Source organism: Psammomys obesus, unplaced genomic scaffold (genome assembly GCF_907164565.1).
Source record: "Psammomys obesus unplaced genomic scaffold, mPsaObe1.curated_primary_1811, whole genome shotgun sequence".
Classification (NCBI taxonomy): Eukaryota; Metazoa; Chordata; class Mammalia; order Rodentia; family Muridae; genus Psammomys; species Psammomys obesus.
In genome coordinates, this window is record NW_026595981.1 from 20,292,690 (window position 1) to 20,314,439 (window position 21,750).

Genomic DNA, 21,750 nt, shown 5'->3' on the forward strand with positions numbered 1-21,750 from the left:
CACACACACACACACACACACACACACACACACACACACACACACACCACAATATGGGTGCTGGAGAGATAAGCCATCTCTCCCGTGTGTACTAGTTTTTAAGAGCCGTTGGGAACGGAGGTCCGTTGATCTGCAGCCACCTGTCTGTCTTCGTTCTCGCCTGCATCTTGATGTGTGAAGACTGAGTGCAGCAGTACAACAGTTAACAGAGCTCAGCTCATCTCCGCTTCACCCTGGGGATTCAGTCCCTTAGCGAGGAAGGCTCGAGGCTTGGTTCTGAGGCTGTCTCCAGGCACAGACTCGCTTTAATAATAAGATTGTTTACCAGGTGGTAACGTGCACAGCAGCTCGGCCTCTTTCCCAAACCCCGGGGTTGGCTAAGTGAATCCCCAAGGTCAGAGTCCTTGGCAAAGGTGGAATTAGTTCTCTCCCTGAGCGTGCACCAGGAGCAGGTTGGAAGGGGGTGCTTTTTTTTTTTTTTTTTTTAATAAAAGGCAGCTAGTTATTTGGTGAGCTCCGCTTCACCAGCCACATGCGCAAGGGAGGAGGGCCCCCTACAGGTGGCCCCATGGAACTGCTGTTCGCTCTGCCCTCTCTCCAGGGAGAGCTGGTGCTTCCCCAGAGCCTCCTCCAGGGCTAGGAAGATGCTACAGTGCCTGACTTCGGAAGGCGAGGAAGAAGAGGACGAGAGGGAGGGGAGTTCCATAGAAGATCTAGAAGAGCTAAACGAAAGTGTCACCCTGGATTTGGTCAGAGACAACACACACAAGAGGCTTCAGAACGCCCAGCAGCAAGGCAAGAAGAGGAAGAAAAAAAAGTTAGTATTAAAAAACAAAACAAAAAAACGAAACGAGGAGTCTGGGGGGTGAGGGTGGGGGAGCAGCGCTGACGAGAACAGGAAGGACCCGGAGGGAAGAGGGAAAAGGAGACACCAGGGCTTGTCTCGTCTAGATCAAGCCACTTTCAGGTCACATAAAAGAAGCCACTTTTAGCATTCGGTTTTATGGAAACCCTTGAGTCCACACCTTGCTCCAATTTTTGTTCTGTTTGTGTTTACAATGCCCTTTAAAGACTGGGTGGGGAGGAAGCTCCTTGCTGAGGGAGTAAGAAAAAATCTCCCTCCATATGAGTGTGTCTTGGGACTTTCACACACTTGCAGCGTAACAGGACCGGGGTGACCTGCGGGCCGTGGTGGCTTGGTGACCCCGGGGGCAGTTTGGCGCCTCCCAGGTCTGGGTCGATACTCTGCTGTGCCTGTGCCTTGTGGACAGCTTGGCTGCTTTCTAAACCGCACCCCTTGGTGAGGAGAAGGAGGAGACGATATTTTAGCCAAAAATAGGGGATTTTAAAAATTCTTTTCCCCAGTGGGCCGATGGCGTAAAAAGCACAGGGGCCAGTGGGAATGTGGCCTGGTGTTAAAGTGCCTGCCTTTCGGGCGGGAGGCCCTGGGTTCAAGTCCCTGTAACTGACAAAATTAAAAAGGGGGTTGAGGCAGTGATGTCAGCATGAAGCCTCAAAGCAGAATCAACCCTAACTGTAACACGGAGAGTAATGGAGCTCTTCAGTCCGTGCTTCCTGCCGTCTGTACTCTTTCACCCCCATCCATAGTGACGAGGATGAGCCGGCCCTGGGCGCGTAGTGTGGAGGCTATGGAACACCTGTCTGGTCCCAGCCCTGTGTTCTGGCCAGGACATCTGTCTGTCTTGCTGTCTGCCTTCTTCTCTTTTCCAGATGATTGGTGATCAATCTGTCCAACTGCCGGTACGAGAGTGGTGAGCATCTGTGTTCAAGGGATCAGTGACGGGGACCGAAGGGTGTGGACGGGTCACTCCTGGGTATGCCCAGAGGTGGGAGACAGGGCCTCCAATTCCTTGGCTCTCCTGCCTCCAAAAACTGTTAGAGGACACCGGAACCGTCATTCCGGAACCATAGGCTTGGGCCACAGTGGTGTGCAGGACCTATAGCCTTGTTTATTTATGTATGTATTTGGGGCAGGGCTTCACTGTGTAGCTCAGGCTAGCTTGAGACTCAACCGTGTCAAACGCTTTTTAACCTCACTGATCAAGCCTGGCTCTAGATTATTGTTAAGCACTGGTTTACATTCAGGGTTTAGTGTTTGGGGGCAAGCCAGAGGCCTCTTCCTGGGAAAGGGAAGCCAGATTGGGCCTAACATGCAATCCCAGCTAGCCCAGGATGCATCTTGCCAAGTTTCCATTCTCCGCGCTCTTTCTTTGCCCTGTCCACAAGTCGAAATGGCTTCCCGTGCCAAGGAGCCGGCTCTCTTGTTCCAATACCGGATCTGGGAATGCATAGGAAAGGGACGTTCCCACTCTGAGTTCATCCCTGCTTCTGTCCCTCACAGACCTTTTCTCCCCCTCTCCAACTTCTTCACAGTGCGCAGGGCCGCCCAGCAGTATGGCCTTCGAGAGGCAGGTGACAATGAGGACTGGACTCTCTTCTGGACCGACTACTCAGTGTCGCTAGAGCGCGTGATGGAAATGAAGAGTTACCAGGTTCGCTCCTCCCCGGGCCTGCGGCTTCCGGCCGGTGGTGGCTCTGTTTGTATCCCTGGCTCTGAAGGAATCAATCGCATAGCCCTGCTTCCCGCTCAGCCAGAATTGCTCACGAGTCCCGGCTTCCTTTGCAGAAAATCAATCATTTTCCTGGGATGAGTGAGATCTGCCGCAAAGACTTGCTGGCCCGGAATATGAGCCGTATGCTAAAGATGTTTCCTAAGGACTTCCATTTTTTCCCTAGGACCTGGTGTCTTCCTGCTGAGTGAGTACCGGCTGCTTGCATCTCCTCTTCACCCTCATTTGTTCTCTCTCTCTCTCACCCTGATTTCCCAGCTGCCCCTCACTCTTTCCATAGGACCTTCTATATTTTCCTCTGCTGTTCAGGAAGAAAAAGGGTAAGGGTGTGTGTGTCCAAGGTTGAAAAAACACAGGCTCCCCCTGTAAAACGAGATGACAATTAAGGACTGGGTGCCTTGGAGGTTAGACCCACAGTTAGGATGGACGTTTGTTCTAACAGTGAAAGCGGTTGGATTTGAACTTGTGCCAACCACCTGCCTGTGCAGTTTCTGAATGTCTAAGGAGAGAAGTGGGGTTGTGGTTAGCATCCAGAGCAAGAACAGAGAAGGCTGCCCTACCAACCCTTCCTCTCAAAAGTAGGCATTCGCTCCTGGTACGGGCAGTTCTCTAGATCCTGCCCCAAGGAGCAGGGGTGGGGGTAAGGGGGTGAGGTGACATGCCTGTGACCTGGGGTACAGTGAGGGCTTGTGGAAGGGTGGTGGCAGTGAAGTGTCACCATCAGAACTGCCTTCAAGGGCTGGAGAGATGGCTCAGAGGTTAAGAGCACTGGCTGGCCTTCCAAAGGTCCTCAGTTCAAATCCCATGCAACCACATGGCGGCCGACAACCATAGTGAGATCTGGCGCCCTCTTCTGGCGTTCAGGTGTACATGCAGGCAGAACACTGTATAAGTAATAAATCAATCTTAAAAAAAAAAAAGAATTGTATTCAAATGGACTGGAGAGATGAGTCAGCAGCTACTTGGTGCACTTCCAGAGGACCCAGGTTTGGTTCCCAGCCACCCACACAGTGCACAGAAACTTACACATGAAACTTTGAAAATTCTAAAAGAAGCTTTTAAAAGAATTATACTCACAGCCTGGGGTGATGCCATACACCTTTAATCCCAGCACCCAGGGAGACAGAAGCAGGCTGATCTCTGTGAGCTCAAGGCCAGCCTGGTCTACAAAGCCAGTCCAGGACAGCCAAGGCTACACAGAGAAACCTTGTCTCAAAAAAACAAAAAACAAACAAAAAAATTGTACTCACACCGCAAAGAATCCCATTCTCTCCTCTCTACCCAGTCTTCCCCAAACCAAGAGCTCTGGGCCTTGAAGACTATTCATAATGTGACTGGAATAATCTTTTTTTTTTTTGGGGGGGGGGGGCGGGGGTGAGACAGGGTTTCTCTGTGTAGCTTTGGTTGTCCTGGACTCGCTTTGTAGACCAGGCTGGCCTCGAGCTCACAGTGATCCTCCTGCCTCTGCCTCCTGAGTGCTGGCATCGCAGGCGTGTGCCACCATGCCTGGCTGCCTGGATCAATCTTCAGGGCTAGCATCAACTTCAAAGAAATCCTGTTTCAGTGGGGCAGTGGTGGCGCATACCTTTGATCTCGGCACTCAGGAGGCAGAGGCAGGAGGATCTCTGTGAGTTCGAGGCCAGCCTCTACAAAGAGAGATCCAGGACAGCCAGGGAGGTTATACAGAGAAACCCTGTCTTGAGTTTAAAAAAAAAAAAAAAAAGTATTTAAAAGGGGGCTGGAGAGATGGCTCAGTGGTTAAGAGCCCTGACTGCTCTTCCAGAGGTCCTGAGTTCAAATCCCAGCACCCACATGGCTCATCAACCCTCTGTAACTCCAGGATCCGATACACTTATACAGACATACGTGCAGGCAAAACAACAAATGCACATAAAATAAAAAGAAATAGACTTAAAAAAAAACAAACAAACAATGCATGTTTGCTGTTCAGATAAACAGGAGCCTCCAGATTTCACGGCCAGGCCACGGTGGAGTGGTGTACCTCCTGACTTTCTCAGTGCACAGAAGGTTCCTCCTAGTTAACGCACAAAACAGGATGTAAAGCAAGGCTGAGACACACATAACCCATTAATTTGGCTACTTTATTCTCCCCTTTGAACTCTTGAGAGAAGACCTCGCTATGTATCGAAGGCTAACCCAAACTCAAAGTCCATCTGCTTCAGCCTTCTCCGTGCTAGGAGTATAGGCACAGACCACCGATTTAGTTTTAATTTGGCTTCCTGCTTTCTTCTAAGTACGCTTTGTATTTTTTTTTGAGACGTGGCACCGTGTAGCCCAGGCTAGCCTTGAACTTGCTATGTAAACAGGGGTGCTCTTGAACTGCTGATGTCTTGCCTCTACCTCCTGAGTGCTGGGATTACAGACCTGTGCTACCACACCCAGCTTATATGGCTGTGGAGACTGAAGCCAGAACTTCATGCATGCTAGGCCAGCTCTCCATGAACTGACCTCCACCCCCATCCCTCCCCCACTTTCCACAGAGTACATTCAAGGGTGTGCTTTGCCTTCCTGTACCCCTCGCTTAAGTGGAGGCCTCACAGCGAGACTCTGAAGTCCAGACATGAGTAAGAAGAGAAGGAGGTCCTATGTAAACCAGGCTGGCCTTGAATTCACAGAGATCCACCTGCCTCCCAAATGCTGGGATTAAAGGCACGTGCCACCATGCCCGGCCTCTCTCTGCCCAATTTATATCACATAGCAAAAGAACACAGGAGCCTGGTCTCATTATTCACTATTCACATGGTGTAGACGGTGGAAATGAGGGAGAGAAGCCAATAAAGGGTTACTGGGCTGGAAGTGGTCTGGCCTGGGTTTGAATCTGGTGTGAATTCCCTTTAAAGCTCACTGTCTCTACTGACACCAGGACTTTGTCCCAGCAGTAGCTTTTTTTTTACTTTTTATTTTTTTCATAAAGAGCCCCCTGGGGCTAAAGGACCCAGGTTTGATTCCCAGCATTTGTCTGTCTGTCTGTCTATCTATCTATCTATCTATCTATCTATCTATCTATCTATCTATCTATCGCCTCAGAGCTGGCTGTAACTCCAGTCCCAGGGGCTCTTCTGGCCTCCTCTGGAACCAGGCACAGACAGGGTGCACAGCCCTACATGCAGACAAAACACCCACACGCATAAAATAAATTAAAATAAATGAGGAGTTAGTGTTCCTTGTCATTGCTCCCAAGCTAAAGATGTGTCTTGTCTCCTCCCCGCTGTGACAGCTGGGGAGATTTGCAGCATTACAGCAGGACAAGAAAAAATAAGACTTACATTTGTAAGCCGGACTCAGGCTGCCAAGGGAGAGGCATATTCATTACCAGGACGGTGAGAGATATCAAGCCAGGGGAGGATATGATCTGTCAGCTTTATATCTCAAAGGTACTTCCTCATTTAGACTTTATATCTATTGCCTACAGTGGCCTCAGGCTCTGTGGGACAGATTGTGAAACGAAGTCAGTGGAAGATGGGTGGAGATGAAACTGAGCCTGTCTTACGCCTTGGGTTTGATGAGATCCAAACCTTTCTGAGTCACAGTGCCCCTGGCCCTTGCCATCTCCACCACTGATTTGGCCTCACGAGGCCGACCCCTCCCTCCCATAGATGAAAGCGTGGTTTGCGGAGAGGCCCCATCTCATTTAGAAGGGGGGTCCCCTAGGAGAGTTCATAGTCGCTAGCTTTTCTCCCCGACTGGGGTGGGGGGAGTCTCGGACCACCGTGATATAGCCCACTACAGGGAGGGCTCCTTAGAGGGGGAAGCTTGCAGCATTTGATAGCTCAGGAATTCAAGGCACCCTGTAGTTCCCCAAGGTCACCTTTCAGGTCCTCGAGCCCAAATCTCTCTCTCCCGTTCCCCATCCTGGGCAAGCCTGCTCTTTCCACCAATACCGGAGCTGTCTCCCCCCCCCCCCCTTCCCGAGAATGAGGTGGGAGATTAACGCCTTCAGCCGGGCCTGTCCCTTCTGACGCTTCTCTCCTTCCCACCCAGCCCTTCATCATCGACGGGTTCAAGTTTGACCTGCGGGTTTATGTGCTGGTGACCTCCTGTGACCCTCTCAGGGTTTTTGTGTACAAGGAAGGACTGGCTCGCTTTGCCACCACCTTTTACTCCTATCCCTGCACAGGCAACCTGGTGAGCTGAGGGCACCTTCCCTTTCCCCTCAGCATGCCAACATCCTCAGATACTGTGGAACTGGCTATTTACTGTGTTCCAAATCCCCAGGTTTTCTCATTTAGTCCTCCCAGCAGTCCTCCAAGATAGGGGTTAGCATTCCCGTCTTAAGGATGACATTCAAACTTACAGGGTGGGGCTGGAGAGCTGGCTCAGAGGTTAAGAGCACATGGCTGTTCTTCCAAAGGTCCTGAGTTCAATTCCCAGCAACCACATGGTGGCCCACAACCATCTATAATGAGATGTGGTGCCCTCTTCTTGCCTGTAGGCACACGTGCAGGCAGAATACCGTCTAAATAATAATCTTTTTAAAAAACTTGCAGAGTGTAGGGGACTTGTCTGGGGCCACTCAGCCAGGAAGTGGTGTATCTGGGGCTTGTGGCCAAGCCTTCCTGACTCCACCATCAGAACAACAGTGCAGAGGTGCCCAAGGAAAGAAAGCCATAGTTATGCTGCTCTAGAAGCCCTGTTTCCAATCTTCATCCCCCAGCCACAGAAAGAGTTGGAGTCTATTCGTCTTTCTTTATTTTATTTATTTTTTTTTGACAAAGGGTTTCTCTGTATAACAAGCTGTGGCTGTCCTGGACTCACTTTGTAGACCAGGTTGGCCTCGAACTCACAGAGATCTGCCTGGCTCTGCCTCCCGAGCGCAGGAGCCACCGCGACCCGGAGTGGTGTTGGGGTCTCTTATATTCCAGCCTGTGGGATGTCGTTTTTACTTCCTGTTTACTGTTTACCCCTTTACATATGCCTTTAAATTCCCCCCTTTCCCCATCCCTTTAAGCCCCAGGGACTATGGGAGTGAGGCGAGGGGCAGTGCATGGAGAGGACACGGGAGGCCCGTGCCCCAGCCTGACCCACCCACAGTCTTCGGCCTTCTTCCCCAGGATGAGATCTGCATGCACCTGACTAATTACTCCATCAACAAGCACAGCTCCAACTTCATTCAAGATAACTCTGCTGGCAGCAAGAGGTAAGAGGGCCGCTTCGCTCACTCGCCCCTCCGGGAGTCCACCCCGACCCTCGAGGTCCCTGCCAGTAGTTCCATCTTGGGTCACATGATCTCTGTTTTGCCTCTCAGCCCAGAACAGATTCTTCATGTCAGCTCTCTCGGACTGTTAATCATTAAAAGGAGGCCATGCTGTAAACCCTGGGAGGCTGGGAGGAGGGAGACAAACACGAGCCCGTTTCCCCAGCAGAGCACATACACACACCAAAACATACCTTGTTACAGTTGCCCTCCCGACATTTCCAGATCAACAGACTTTATTGATTGCTAGGCTGCCAAGTGAGAGGAACTTGCCAGCTGTGGTTCCTTGGTCTGCAGTTGCCTGGGGTGTTGCTCCCTTAGATTCCCAACTGATGTGTCATGATGCCCTGGAGTCTCCTGACCCACGGCTGGCCAGCCTTCAGATTGGAGAAGAGGAGAGATTCCTAAGGCTCCCCCCCACCCTCCATAAGCAGCTTTTCTGTTCACGTCACCAGCTTGCATTTGAAAGAAAGGTAGACCAGGAAACATGCACGTGGCTGGGTAGAGACGGGGAGAGCAGAGGGAGTCTCTGTGCGCCCTGGCACACATAACAGGTGCCTAAGCATCCGTTATAGGGTTTTTACCATCGCACTGTGGCCAAGGCACAGCACCCAGGACCTTGGGTGGAGAATGGTGTTAGTTTCACAGATGAGGAAACTCGAGTCTCAGAAAGGGGTTAAGTTGCTTCAGGTCACACAGCTCTGAGTGATACAGTTGGGGTGAACATTTCTGTCGGCTATGCCAGCCTCACAGGGATTCATGGGTCAGGGAGGCACGGAGCATTTCAGTATGTGGGCTATCACTACTCAAGCCCTTTTGGAAGGAGGGGATCCAGATGGCTGGGAAGATGTTCCATCTTTGTGTGTCTGTGTGCATGTGTGTGCTATGTACCTGTGTGTGTGCATGAGTGTGTCTTCATGTGTGTATGTATACCAGAAGTGACCTTAAACTTGCTTGTAGTGGAAGATACTTTTACCTCCTGATCTTCTTGCCTTTACTTCCCCAAAGGTTTTTCAGACAAGTCTTTTTTTAATTTTCTTATTTTTTAAGATTTATTTTTTGGGGCTGGAGAGATGGCTCAGAGATTAAGAGCACTGGTTGCTCTTCCACAGGTCCTGAGTTCAATTCCCAGCACCCACATGGTGGCACACATCCATCTATAATGGGATCTGGGAACTGAACTCAGGACCTCTTGAATTGTAGACAGTGCTCTTAACCTCTGAGCCATCTCTCCAGCCCTATGGTTTTTCTTTTCTTTTTTTTTTTTTTTTTTTCTTTCTCTGTGTAGCCTTGGCTGTCTATACTCGCTTTTTAGACCAGGCTGGTCTCAAACTCACAGAGATCTGCCTGCCTCTGCCTCCCTGAGTGCTGGGATTATAGGTGGAAACAAGTCTTGATTTGTAGCTAAGGCTGGCCTAAAACTCACTTTGTAGCCCAGGGTAGCCTCAAATTCCCAGTCCTCCTGCCTCAAGTGCTATGATTACAGGTATGCATTGCTATGCCCGACGTCAGTCACCCCCTGTTTTTGGAGGACGCCAGTCCCATGTTGTCTGACACTCTTGCCACTTCTCAGCCAGACTGCGGATGCCACGGAGCACCTTGCTCTGGTGTGCACATGTCGCCTCTTCTTTGACCACGTTTGTCCACTGAGTAAGCCTCAATAAATTATTCTGTCTCTGAGCCTCCTTTTCTGGGTTTTAAGATGCAGCCAATGAGATAACCTGCCCTGCCCTGCCCTGCCCTCCCCTCTTCTCGGCGTCCCTGAGAGACTCCAAAGGATCCACCCTGCAGCCCAGCAGTCTGCTCCCATTAGCTTGCTTTCTTTCCTTTAAGATGTATTAATTATTTACACAGCATTCTGCCTGCACGTGTGCCTACAGGCAAGAAGAAGGCACCAGATCTCACTGCAGATGGTTGTGAGCCACCATGTGGTTGCTGGGAATTGAACTCGGGATCTTACCCTCTGAGCCTACTCTCCAGCCCCCCATTAGCTTTCTTTAGACAAAGGGCTTTTGCTTGCCTTCTGTTAGGAGAAGTGATGTCACGCCCAGGTGTTGTGGTGCGGTTGACATACAATGATGCAGGGTCCTAGCACTCAGGAGCCTTCTAGACTGAGGCAGAAGGAGTGTACATTTCAGGCTAGCCTGGGCTATACGGTGAGACCCTGGAGCCAGAGACTGGGATAGAGACAGAGACAGAAATGGGAGAGGAGAAAGAGAGGGAGAAAAAAAAAAGGAGAGAGAGAGAGAGGAGAATATGAATTTAAAAACATTGAAACCATAATAGGCCTCAGGCCCTCTGATGGACAGAATGTTATGGGGGCCAGCCAGACAGAAATAGAATGTGGACACTTCTGGCCATACCTCTGCCCTCTGGCAGTCCTGAATTCATCCAAGGCCTCACACACGCTAAACAAGTGTTCTAGCACAGAGCCTATACAACCCTGAGATAACAGCCAGCTTCTCTGCTTCCCCTGCCCTGACCTCTCTGTTCTTCTCTCTCCGTTGGAGCAGTCATCTGCCTGCAGGGTCCTCTGCCCTGGCCTCTCTTGGCTCAGCCTCTCTCCCCTAGAGACCCATCTTTCCTCAGTTCAGCGAGTGTGCCAGCGAGAGCCTGATTTTATAATAGAGCCACACCCACGGGCCTTTCAGCCACGCACAGATTAATCCACTTAAGAGGGCAAGACACTGCCAAAGGTCGGGTGTGCCAAGTTTTTAACACTTGAGCTTGGAGGGACAGATTCAACCCCGTAATGTGTCCTGGCCTTCACTGTGCTGCTCATACTGCCCCTCCCCCTTCCTCCCCCTCCCTCATCCTCGCCCACCCCCCACCCAGGCTTCCTCCCCATCTGCTGAGACACGAGACGATTTTTTTTATGCTCTCTTGCCTCCTCAAAGTTGGCAGCTGAGGCCAAGCCCGCTCCCAGCCTTGCCCCGACCTTCCCGCTGGGGCTCAGGGTCCATAGGAGCAGGACTCAGGTCGAAGAGAAAAAGATAGAGAAAGCATGAGTCTGGAGGGTGTCTGGGCAGACACCAGGCATCTTCCTCCATCTTGAGGGTGCCTGGCACACACCTGGTGAGCACTGAGCGTTTGGAGACTGCCAGGCAGAGCATATGCACGGCGATGGCCCTGAGTCATCGAGAAAAGGTTATGTTGTGTTCAGTAACACGCGCTATAAGAAATCAGGGAAGTGGTATCGTAGTCTATTCCAGGGAATTTTATTTCCCAATTTGACAAATTAAATGGTCCCCTTCCCCCACCCGCCAGAAAGGCTTGGCTTCCAACAGTCTGGAAAATCCACCTTTGCACAACATTTTGGCTTGACGAAGGCAGGTAGGGAAACGGCCTTTATGTTAACAGGCCTTTGCTCATCTGTCTTTGTACAGACACCTCTTTTGTGTTTCACACTCCTTGCATGGTCCTCAGGCTTCCCGTGACAGAGGCGGCAGTTGCGCAGACTGTGGCTTGCTGGGCAGTCCTTGGCTGGCAGGCCTGCTCCTTCCTTTTTGACCCTTTCACTAGAGCCCAGTGAAATGTTTTTTTTTTTTTTTTTTTTTTTTTAATAATCTTTAAGCTGGGCGGTGGTGGCACAGGCCTTTAATCCCAGCATTCTGGAGGCAGAGGCAGTTGGATCTCTGAGTTGGAGGCCATCTAGAGTGAGTTTCAGGACAGCCAGAGCTGCACAGAGAAACCCTGTCTTGAAAAACAATAACAACATAAAAATTACAATTATTATTATTTTTCTCTGGGGGGATGCATACCACAGCACACACGTGGAGGTGAGAGGGCAACCTGCAGACGCCAGTTCTTCCTTCTGCCAGGGGGACGCCGGAGCCCAAACTCTGATCACCGGGCTCAGCAGCTGGCGCTCTCTGACAGGGTGACCGGGCTACCCAAGGCAGAGGTTTCCTGGCAAGTGGGGCTTCACGTTTAAACCGGGGACTGTATGCTTTGCTTGGGACTGCTGGTAGCTATAGGTATGGAAATATCTCGGGGGCTGCCGTCCTCTGTGGAGCAGCCACAGAGCAGGACCTTGTTTTTGGTGTCGCCAGAGTCTCCTCAGGTGACCGAAGTGCGACCAAGGTCTCAGTGTTCTTCAAAGCCTCCCCACATTTCCTAAAGGTCACCAAAGGCCGAGAAGCCGTTGCTGCCGAAGCCAAAGCAAACCAGTAATGTGACGAGTGTGTGTGTGTGTCTGTCTGTCTGTCCGTGTGTACACATGTTCATTCTTGGAGTTCTCCATCCAATATCCAGCCAGCTCTTTCTTCAGCCTACAGGTGTTTTTTTGTTTGTTTGTTTTTTGGGTTGTTTTGTGTTGTTTTGTTTTAGCAAGTTCCCAGGCTTCGGATCTGGGCCTACTCAGGTCATGGAGGCCTGAGGAGTCTGGGCCTGCGACTCCTACAGGACCCTCCCATTTTGGTCCAGCTTTGGTGTGTCACTCCATCCTCCCACTGCATCTGTAGCCTTATCATCTCCAGAAGTTCCTGGCTTTCACCACGCCCGCCGAGGTGAGGTGTGGGCTGATCGCGTCCCCTCCCTCACAGCTGTCTCCTTTTCAGGAAACTCTCCACCTTCAACTCGTACATGATAAACCACGGGTACGATGTGGAGCAGATCTGGAGAGCCATAGAGGACGTCATCATCAAGACCCTCATCTCGGCTCACCCAGTCATCAAGCACAACTACCACACCTGCTTCCCCAGCCACACGCTCAACAGCGCCTGCTTCGAAATCCTGGGCTTTGACATCTTGTTGGACCAGAAACTCAAACCCTGGCTGCTGGAGGTAGGGGAAGCTGGGGGTGTGAACCGTCCCCATCCCTGGGGTCGGCCAGCTTCAGGGTGGCTCTGCCTTCCTGGCTCACCTGGATGGCTTCCAATCCACTTCTCCCGTCACTCCCTTCTGTGGCGCCTGCTGCCCACGCTTAGCTGAGAACTGGCCACCAGAGGGGGGTAGATGGCTGGGAATTAGGGGATTCCTCGAGCCTTCTTGAGGTCCAACCAGATTTACAGCCGCTGCCACTCCCAGGCGCAGAGCTGTCGTGAAGCCCGGTCTGCTTCCTGGGTTTCCCCCACAAGGAGCCTGTTCCTTCTCAAAGCATGTGACTGGTTTCAAATGGGAGCAGCTTTACCTGCCCCTCAGGGACCTGAGCCACCCAGTTCCAAACACCGGTGTAAGGGACTCTGTTGTCACAGAGTGGGAAAGCCCAACCTCAAACTGTAGGTAGGAAGAGGAAGAGGTTTCTGAGAGGCATCGCTTCCTGATTAAATTGGTCCTCCATAGCCTTCTTAAGCCTCTATTCAACATGCACCCGCAATCCTTGTTGTTGGTTTTCTAGAGCTATAGCTGGATTTCTGGGGCTCTGCCCTCCCCTGTTCTCAGGTTCGTGCAGGGGGCACTGTCCAGAGCTTCTGCCCCAAGGACAGAATGAGGAGGCAGCAGCAGGACGCCAGGAGCTGCTGGGAATCTAGAAATGTCACATAGCGCTTCGGAGCAATGTGGACTTTTCTGTGGGCGGCCCCTAGTCTTCTAGCCCTTTTTATGCCTTGCCTTTAGCCCTGATTGGCTTCTAGAAAAAAATCACTCTGCTTCTGTATTTTCCTTTATTCCCTCCCCCTATCTCTTTCCTCATTCTGTAGCCCTGTCTGGCCTGGAGCTCTCTCTCTTGTACTCACAGAGATCCCCCTGCTTCTGCCTCCCGAGTGCTGGGATTAAAGCGTGTGCCACTCCCTCTGGTGGTGTTTTCTCGTTGTCCCCTCCTCCTCCATTTCCCTCTTCTTCCCTTCCCCATTTCTTCCTCTCCCGTATTCCTCCCGGCCTTCCTTCTTTCTTACCTCTTGTTTTTATTCGTTTGCTTGTATGAAATAGGGTGCCACTTTAAAGAACAAGCTATCCTGGAACTTACTGTACTGCCTAGGTTAGCCTCAGACTTGTGACAATCCTCTTGCCTCAACCCCCTGAGCGAGGTTTACAGGCATGAGCCGATTCTGGCAGAACCTGCCGCTTGAACCAGATCCTCCTATGCTGGTGTGTAGAGAGCACAGAACATGTGAAAGAACACACACCCATGCCCATGAGGCAGAGGACCAATAGAGAGGGCTTGAAATAAGAGCCGGTGACAAAGATGGTGCAGCCTTTGATCCCAGTACTCAGGAAGCCGAGGCAGGTGCATCTCTGTGTATTCTAGGTCAGCCTGGTTTACATAGCTCCAGGCCAGCTAAAGCTACATAGAGAGACCCTGTCTCAAAAACAGACCAACCAACCCCTACCTGGTTACCCTAGAAGGGAATTCTACTTCCTGCTCTCTCTGCTGTCTTCACAGTGGCTCCAGTCAAGGCCTCTCTCCCACTCATGTGGCCAGGGCTGTGAGGCAGGCCTGGGCAGTACCTGGAGGTGGTACCTTGGCCTCGCCTCTGCTTTCACCCTTGCTCAGCCTTACCCCCAACCATGCTGCATCTTCACAGGTCAACCATTCTCCCAGCTTCTCCACTGACTCCAAGCTAGATAAAGAGGTGAAAGACAGCCTGCTCTACGACGCACTGGTTCTCATCAACCTGGGGAGCTGTGACAAGAAGAAAGTCTTACAGGAAGAGAGACAGCGGGGACGGTTCCTGCAGCAGTGTCCTTCCCGGGAGATCAGGTACAGCAGCGCCTCTGGTCCTCGGCAACCCATTCGCTTACGGGCCCCGCCCTCAGTAAGGCTGGCTGTCCTGGCCCCAGTTGTCACTGCAGTCTACCAGTTCTGTGGCCTTTTTGTCACTTCCTTGAGGCTTGGGGATCTTTTCCGTGAAGTGGAACTATGTATACAGAAGATACTAGGAGGACTGAAAGAGATCATTCCCATGAAGCCTTACCTAGTACCTGGCACCATAATTTGTTGGAGGTTATTAAGGCTCTCGGCTGTTGGGCCAGTGAAACGGCTTAGTGGGTAAAGGCACCTGCAAAAGTGGGGTGGTGGTGCACGCCCTTAATCCCAGTGCTTGGGAGGCAGAGGTAGGCGGATCTCTGAGTTCGAAGCCATCTTGGTCTACAGAGGGAGTTCTAGGATAGCTAAGGCTACACAGAGAAACCCTGTCTCGAAAAAAACCAAAAAGAAGAAAGGAAGAAAGAGAGAGTTTTGTCAAGCCTGCTGTGTGTTGTGCTGCCCTGACCTGGCACTTTCCCCTCTGCCTTTGCACTTGTTGCTTCTCAGATTCTACCTAGGGCAATATACACACATGCTCAGTGGCACCAGGTTTATTCCTCAAGGGCATCAGGCACTTCCTTATGCCAATGCCTGCTCTGTGTGGCAGGTGGAAAGTAGGTAGAGTGTGGCCTAGGAGCCAAGGCCAGCACAATTCCTGACAGGAGGCTGACATGGATAAGCCCGGCTAGCTGGTGACCGAGCCCTAAGTACCTACTGCCTGGGATCCCAGCAGGCCTTGTACTGTGCTGCTGACCATAACGCCCCCAGGAGGAAGACGTCCCTTGTGGTAGTTGGGCTGGATGGCTCAGTGGCTCCTGGTGTCCCCACTGTACAGGAAGCCTACCATACCTGATCTCTTCCTTCTGGTAGGTGGGGTAAGGAGGAGTGACGTCATCACGGCTCATAAAGCCTCATTAAGTCCATCCAAGAAGCCCTCAAATGTAGCAAAATACGAGCTGCTGTTCTCTAGAGAAGGGGTAATGAGGACAGTGAGTGGGAAGGTGACAGTCTGCCCAGTCAGAGTAAGCCAAGGGAGAAATGGGTTTTACTCATAAAGGGTGAGAATTTGGTTGAGCTATCAGACCCTTGTAACCAGCTCCTTCGTGCATCGTGACACTGACTGTCCCAGAAGTGCTTTCAGAAACATTCTTGCTTTTATTTAACAAACACGGATCGACCACTATTAATGTGCAAGGCCCTAGATGACACCCAGCTTGGACGTGTCCCTCCCGAGAAAACGCAACTGCAGCCCTGGATTCTCTTTCCCAACAGAATGGAGGAAGTGAAGGGTTTCCAGGCAGCGAGGTTGCAGAAAATGGAGGAATACGAGAAGAAAAACTGTGGCGGGTTCCGGCTCATCTACCCTGGTCTGAACTTGGAGAAATATGAGAAGTTTTTCCAGGACAACAGCTCCCTCTTCCAGAAAACCATCGCGTCCAGAGCCCGGGAGTTGTATGCCCGGTAGGAAGGCTTCTTCTTCCTCTCGGGGTGAGGTGGGCGGGCTGTCCTGGCGACGGTGGCCCAGGGTGGCAAGGGAGAACTCTCTGTGTCTCGGTTCCCGGCCTTGCAGCTGATAGAACGATGTTCAGTCCGGGTCTCACAGAGAACGGGAACCGGGAGGTTCCATCCTCCAGGGAGTCATTAAGCAGATGAGCTGCTGTTTCAGACACTCACTCTTGAGGCAGGCCCCCCCTGCCCCCCACCGCCTCAGAGGTGCCTTATGTAGCCAGAACTTGAAGAGAGCCATCCTGTCAGGTCCGGTCCCCTCCACGCACAGAGGAGGTCGTATAGCAAGATGACCCGGAAGGACTAGAAAAAAGCCCTGTTGTTCTGACTCCCGGGATCAAGTGATTTCATCTGGCGTAGCACCTTTAGTCCAGGTCCCAGGATTCACAGGCCAGAGAGCCCAGCACGTGACGTAGCCCAACATGAGAAACTTAGCCCCTTAGCCTCTTTCCAGGGAAGGGGGAAGAACCGCGGTGTGAGAAGCAGCCCTCTTTCCCGTGCACTGGGGATGGCTGGAAGGATGACTTTCTTACCTGCTCTGTTTCTTGGCCTTCAACCCCTCATGTGCAGGCATTCTATTCCTCTGTTGCATCTGTTTTTGTTTGTGTTTGTTTTTATTTTTTGAGTTTGTTTGTTTGTTTATTTGTTTTTCCAGACAGGTTTTCTCTGTGTAGCCTTGGCTGTCCTGGACTCACTTTGTAAACCAGGCTGGCCTTGAACTCACAGTGATCCACCTGCTTCCCTTAAGATGTATTTATTTATGTATATGAGTGCTCTGTTTTCATGAACACCAGAGGGAGAGAATCGGATTCCATTAAAGATGGTTGTGAGCTGCCATATGGCTGCTGGGAATTGAACTCGTGACCTCTGGAAGAGCTCTTAACTGCTGAGCCATTTCTCCAGCTCCCTCTCCCCTTTTTATTGCTTATTTTATGTGCATTCGGAAATGCTTGCATGTCTGTCTGTGCATGCGGTGCCTGCAGAATCCAGAAGAATGAACTGGAGTTACAGACAGTTGTGGGTACTGAGAATCGAACCTGGGTCCTATGGAAGAGCAGCCGGTGCTCTTAACTACTAAGCCATCTCTCCAGCCCCTCTCCATTCCATCTTATCCACGTCCCCCAGCCCCAAGAAGGATACCTGCTCCCTACCCCAAGACACTTACCGGCGGTTCTTCAATCGACAGGCAGCTGATCCAGGAGCTGAGGCAGAAACAGGAGAAAAAATCCTTCCTAAAGACGGAGAAGAAAGCAGAGATGCAGGGCGAGAGTGTGGGCGAGCAGGCAAGAGACAAGGTCGTGAAGTTCCGGCAACGGCAACAGCAGGAGCGCAAGGCGGCCACCTGTCCCATCAAACAAGTAAACTCAGATGTGGGGAGAGTGTGTACAGCCAGCACCCTGCCCCAGCTGGGGCCGATCCGTGGGAGGGTGCCTCGGAGACCCCTGCTCCGGGCACAGACACACTGACGGGCTGCCTCAGGGGGCCTAGAAGGCATCTGTTAGAGGGTCTCGCCCTCCTGGCAGCAGAGGGTGCTCACTGCTCTGTCCTTCTTGCCCCTGGGAGTGAGAGCAGCGCAGCTGTGCCTGAGTCGACTTGGGGCGTGCACTTCACAACTCTGTATACTTTCTGGCCTCACCTCCAACCTGGGTGGGAATGCCCCCGAGGCAGGCTCCTGAGGGGGGCTGCTGGGAGAACGCTACACGGGGACGGCTAAAAAGGGCCGGGCGCCTCCTGCGTGCCCTCTGCACAGGGTGGCCCAGCCCCCGGTTGGACCCCGTTTTTTTGGGATCTAAGTCTTCGGTTTCTACCTCTGGTGCCTCCTGTTCTCTTCTACCTCAGCGACCCAGATGACTTTTCAGTCCATCTTAATCCTTCTCGGCTTTTGCTCGTTTTGTTTTTCTTGTGTAGCACTGGCTGACCCCAAACTTGCCATGTAGCCCAAGACAATGTAGAAGTTTTTGATCCTCCTGCCTCCACCTCCTGAGAGCTGGGGTTACGGGCTGAAGCACAAGGCCTGGTTAATACAATGCTAGAAATCGAACCAGGGCCCCGTGCACACGAGGCTACCCGGTGAACTATTTTGCCAGCCTCTCCCTAACATTTTATCTGTCTTTTCAAATGTCTCGCCCTCACTGTGGAGCCCTGCCGGCTAGCCTGGAACTCACTGTGTAGACCGTGCCATGCCTTGTGGCGACTCTCCCGCTTCTGCCACCGGATGGCTGGGATTGCAGGCATGGGCCACCAAAGCCCAGTTACCTCCTTTAGTCTTGAAGACTCACCTGGGAGCTCAGGACTAGAGCTGGGGTTGGGGAGTTATTTTCCACTCCGTTGGGGGTCACAGCCTCATTGGGAGTCCCATGAGAGCTGCGAGCGCCCCTCCATCAAGGATACACTGTCCTGCCTGTCATCCGAGCTGCAAGTGGCTGATGACTTCCTCTCCCAACCCAGCCCTGAGCTAAGGGTTCCAGAACCCAGGCTAAGCGCTCCACATTAGGATGTCTTTGGTGCCTCCTGTCTCCTCTCTCCTCACCTCTTTTGCACCTTCCCCGGGGGTGCGGATGAATCTGGTGGCGGATGGGAGTCCCCACCGGACTCTGTGTTTGGTTTCCTCCCTCCCAGTCCTACCATCCACTGGCTTTAGTCTCCTGCACATCGGACTTGTTCTTGAATATCAGTGGCACAGGGAAAAACGAAACTGTCCATAGCCTGTCCCAGAAAGGCTCCAAGGAGGCCAGCCCCGCTCCCTACAAGCCCTTGTCCACGAGGCCCTACAATTCCGTCCCTGACCTGAGGAGTTCAAACCTCAACTGCTTTGGGATGGAGGCCCGGAAGTCCAATCCCCAAATCAAGGAAGTCAAATCGGACTCTGTGGTGAACGTAGTCAACGGAGTCCCAGTAAGTTGAGGGAGCTCTGGGAGGGAGTGGTTAAGAGTCTGGCTTTCGGGGTCCTCTTTCGGTCACTAACTTGTGGCTCTTTGAGTACCCCCCCTCCCCCGCTGCTGGCTGAGTCTGAGTTTCCTCACCTGTGAAGGCCAGCGGCCTAGTATTTGCTGGGAGAGTAGGCTTGGAGGAGGGCTATCCTTCTTCTAGGCAGGCTGCTGTTCACGCTAACAGTTTCCTTGAATGCAATGCCAGCAGGTCAGAAGAGGCCATTAGATTCCCCTGGACCTGGAGTTACAAGGCAGTTGTGAGCCGATATGTGGGTGCTGGGAACCGAACCTGGATCTCCTGCGACGATAGGTCTCGAAAGCAGAAGGTGCTCTTAATTGCTGAGTCCCCCAATCAATCCCATCTTTAAGATGTATATATGATGAACGTCTACAAACACAGAACCAGATAGAAAAATCTTTATGTTTGAAAGACTTCTTTAGTTATTATTTATACAGCACTCCGTCTGCATGTGTGTGTATACACCAGCAGAGGGCGCCAGATTTCATTGGTTAAGAGCCACCATGTGGCTGGTTGCTGGGAATTGAACTCAGGACCTTTGGAAGGACAGACAGTGCTCTTAACCGCTGAGCCATCTCTCCAGCCCCTACCCCCAGATATAAAATCTTAATATAGTCTCCCTCCATGTTTACAGGTCCTACATCTGTAGGCTCAATGATCTACAGATCAAAAAATGTTTTTAAAAACTACATCTTTAATTTTAATTTATGTGCATTAGTGTGAAGGTGTCAGATTCCTTGAAATTGAGGTTACAGACAGTTGGAGCTGCCATGTGGTGCTGGGAATTGAACCCAGGTCATTTGGAAGGACAGACAGTGCTCTTAGCCACTGAACCATCTCTCCAGCCCCCTTGTCTATGTGTTTTGTTGTTGTTTTTTTTTTTTTTTTTTTTTTTGAGACAGGGTTTCTCTGTGTAGCCTTGACTGCTCTGGACTTGCTTTGTAGACCAGGCTGGCTTTGAACGCACAGAGACCCACCTTCCTCTGCCTCCCCGAGTGCTGGGATTACAGGCACATGCCACCGCACCGGGCTCCACTTTGTTTTTTAAGACAGGTGCTCACTGTCTTGGAACTCACCAATTAGGACTAGGCTAGCTGGCCCATATGCTCCAGAAACCTTCTGTTTCATGTCTTTCCTGCTAGGATTACAAGTACAAGCTTTTAAAACAAACAAACAAAACCTTGAGTTCTGACGACCAAATTCAGGTCCTCATGCTTGGGAGACGAGCACTCTGCCAGCTGAGCTGCTTCTCACTGGCCCCAGTCTTTATTTCCCGCAGTGCTGAGGACGGAGCCTAGAACCTTGAACATGCTAGGCAAGTCCTCTACTGAGCTCGGTATCTATCCCAAACCCTTGTTTTTGAGAGCCTTTAATCCTAACACTCTGGAGGCAGAGGCAGGCAGAGATGGAGGACAGCCTGGTCTTCAGAGTTAGTATCAGCACAGCCAGGGCTACACAGAGAAACTCTGTCAAAACACACACATAACCAGACACACACACACACGCAGACACACACACACACACACACACACACACACACACCTGTATAAGGTTTTTATTTGTTTAATTTCTTTGTAGTTGTTTTGAGACAGGTTTTTACTGTGGGTCCCTGGCTGCCCTGGGTGCCCTCTCTCTGTGGACTAGGCTGGCCTCAAACTCACAGAGATCCGCCTGCCTCTACCTCCCGGGTACTGGGATTAAAGGCGTGCGCCACCACTGCCATGTGTATAAGATTTTTAAAAATTAATCTTAATTAAAAAGAGTGGGCTCTGGGCCAGGTGTGCTGGCACATGCCTTTGATCCCTGCACTTGGGAGGCAGAGACAGGTGGCTGTCTGAGTTCAAGCTGATTTACACAGTGAATTCCAGGATAGCCAGAGCTACATAAAAGGACCCTGTCTCAAAAAGCCAAATAAATGAATAAGCACATAAATCTATCTGACACTAGGATGACCCAAGCATTGTTCCATCAGCATTGTGGGACACTGTATGTCAGGTGCTGACAGAGGCTTGAAGAGCTGGTTGGACCTCAGGAACTGGAGCAGCCAGTGCTCTTAACCCCTGGGCTGTCCCTCCAACCCCTGAGGGCAGCTCCTAATTCACCACTGGGGCTGTTTCAGGAGCAAGGAGGGATCCCCCTGCCTCCTGAGATCTCATTCCAGTCTGTTTTCTCTTTCAGCCCTTAACACCCGCAGAAACTTACCGGCTCTCAACCTCCCTGGAATCTCTGGCAAGCATGAGCATGACCAGCAGCGCCGAGTGCAGCAGCCCGGAGTGTGTCCATATGCTCTCCTTTAGGTGCAAGCAGCAAAAGGCCTCCCACAGGCTGATGCAGGAGAAAAAACCCAGGCCTCCCATCTGTTCCAAACCTAGGCACTTGGGCCCAAACTGGACCTTGCTAAAGAATGACATGAAGAGGCAGTACCTGCTGTCAGACATACTACAGAATGTTCAGATGAAGAAGAAACGCTCCTTGTTCCCTGCTCCCAAGTCACGTGAGTGCTGATGTCGTCAGGGGAATGCCACGTGGTGGTCACGTGTCTCAAAGCTAGTCACCGTGGGTTCCATCTGCCCTCAGGAACACCAGGTGACAAACTTCAGCTGCAGGCCTTTGGGAGACATTCAACATCCAAACTTCAGCGTTAGGTCTAAGTCTGGTGGCACACGCCTGAAATCTCAGCCATCAGGAGACCGAGACAAGAAGATCATGAGTTTGGAGCTAGCCTGGTTACACAGCAAGACATTTTTCTCGAAATAGATAGATAGATAGATAGATAGATAGATAGATAGATAGATAGATAGATA

At 51.5% G+C, this 21,750-nt stretch overlaps 1 protein-coding gene across 1 annotated transcript in view; it reads left to right on the forward strand.

The window, feature by feature from the left end:
• Positions 1-2,477: 2,477 nt before the first annotated feature.
• The window catches only part of Ttll6 (tubulin tyrosine ligase like 6), a 35,264-nt gene continuing 15,991 nt past the window's right edge, over positions 2,478-21,750 (forward strand). The window contains exons 1-11 of the mRNA XM_055619597.1: positions 2,478-2,513; positions 2,648-2,778; positions 5,830-5,986; positions 6,594-6,737; positions 7,664-7,749; positions 12,366-12,591; positions 14,271-14,446; positions 15,764-15,952; positions 17,184-17,355; positions 18,617-18,892; positions 21,125-21,440. Coding sequence (XP_055475572.1) covers positions 2,493-2,513; positions 2,648-2,778; positions 5,830-5,986; positions 6,594-6,737; positions 7,664-7,749; positions 12,366-12,591; positions 14,271-14,446; positions 15,764-15,952; positions 17,184-17,355; positions 18,617-18,892; positions 21,125-21,440 — 1,894 coding nt within the window. The 5' untranslated portion in view covers positions 2,478-2,492. The remainder of the gene's footprint in view (positions 2,514-2,647; positions 2,779-5,829; positions 5,987-6,593; positions 6,738-7,663; positions 7,750-12,365; positions 12,592-14,270; positions 14,447-15,763; positions 15,953-17,183; positions 17,356-18,616; positions 18,893-21,124; positions 21,441-21,750) is intronic.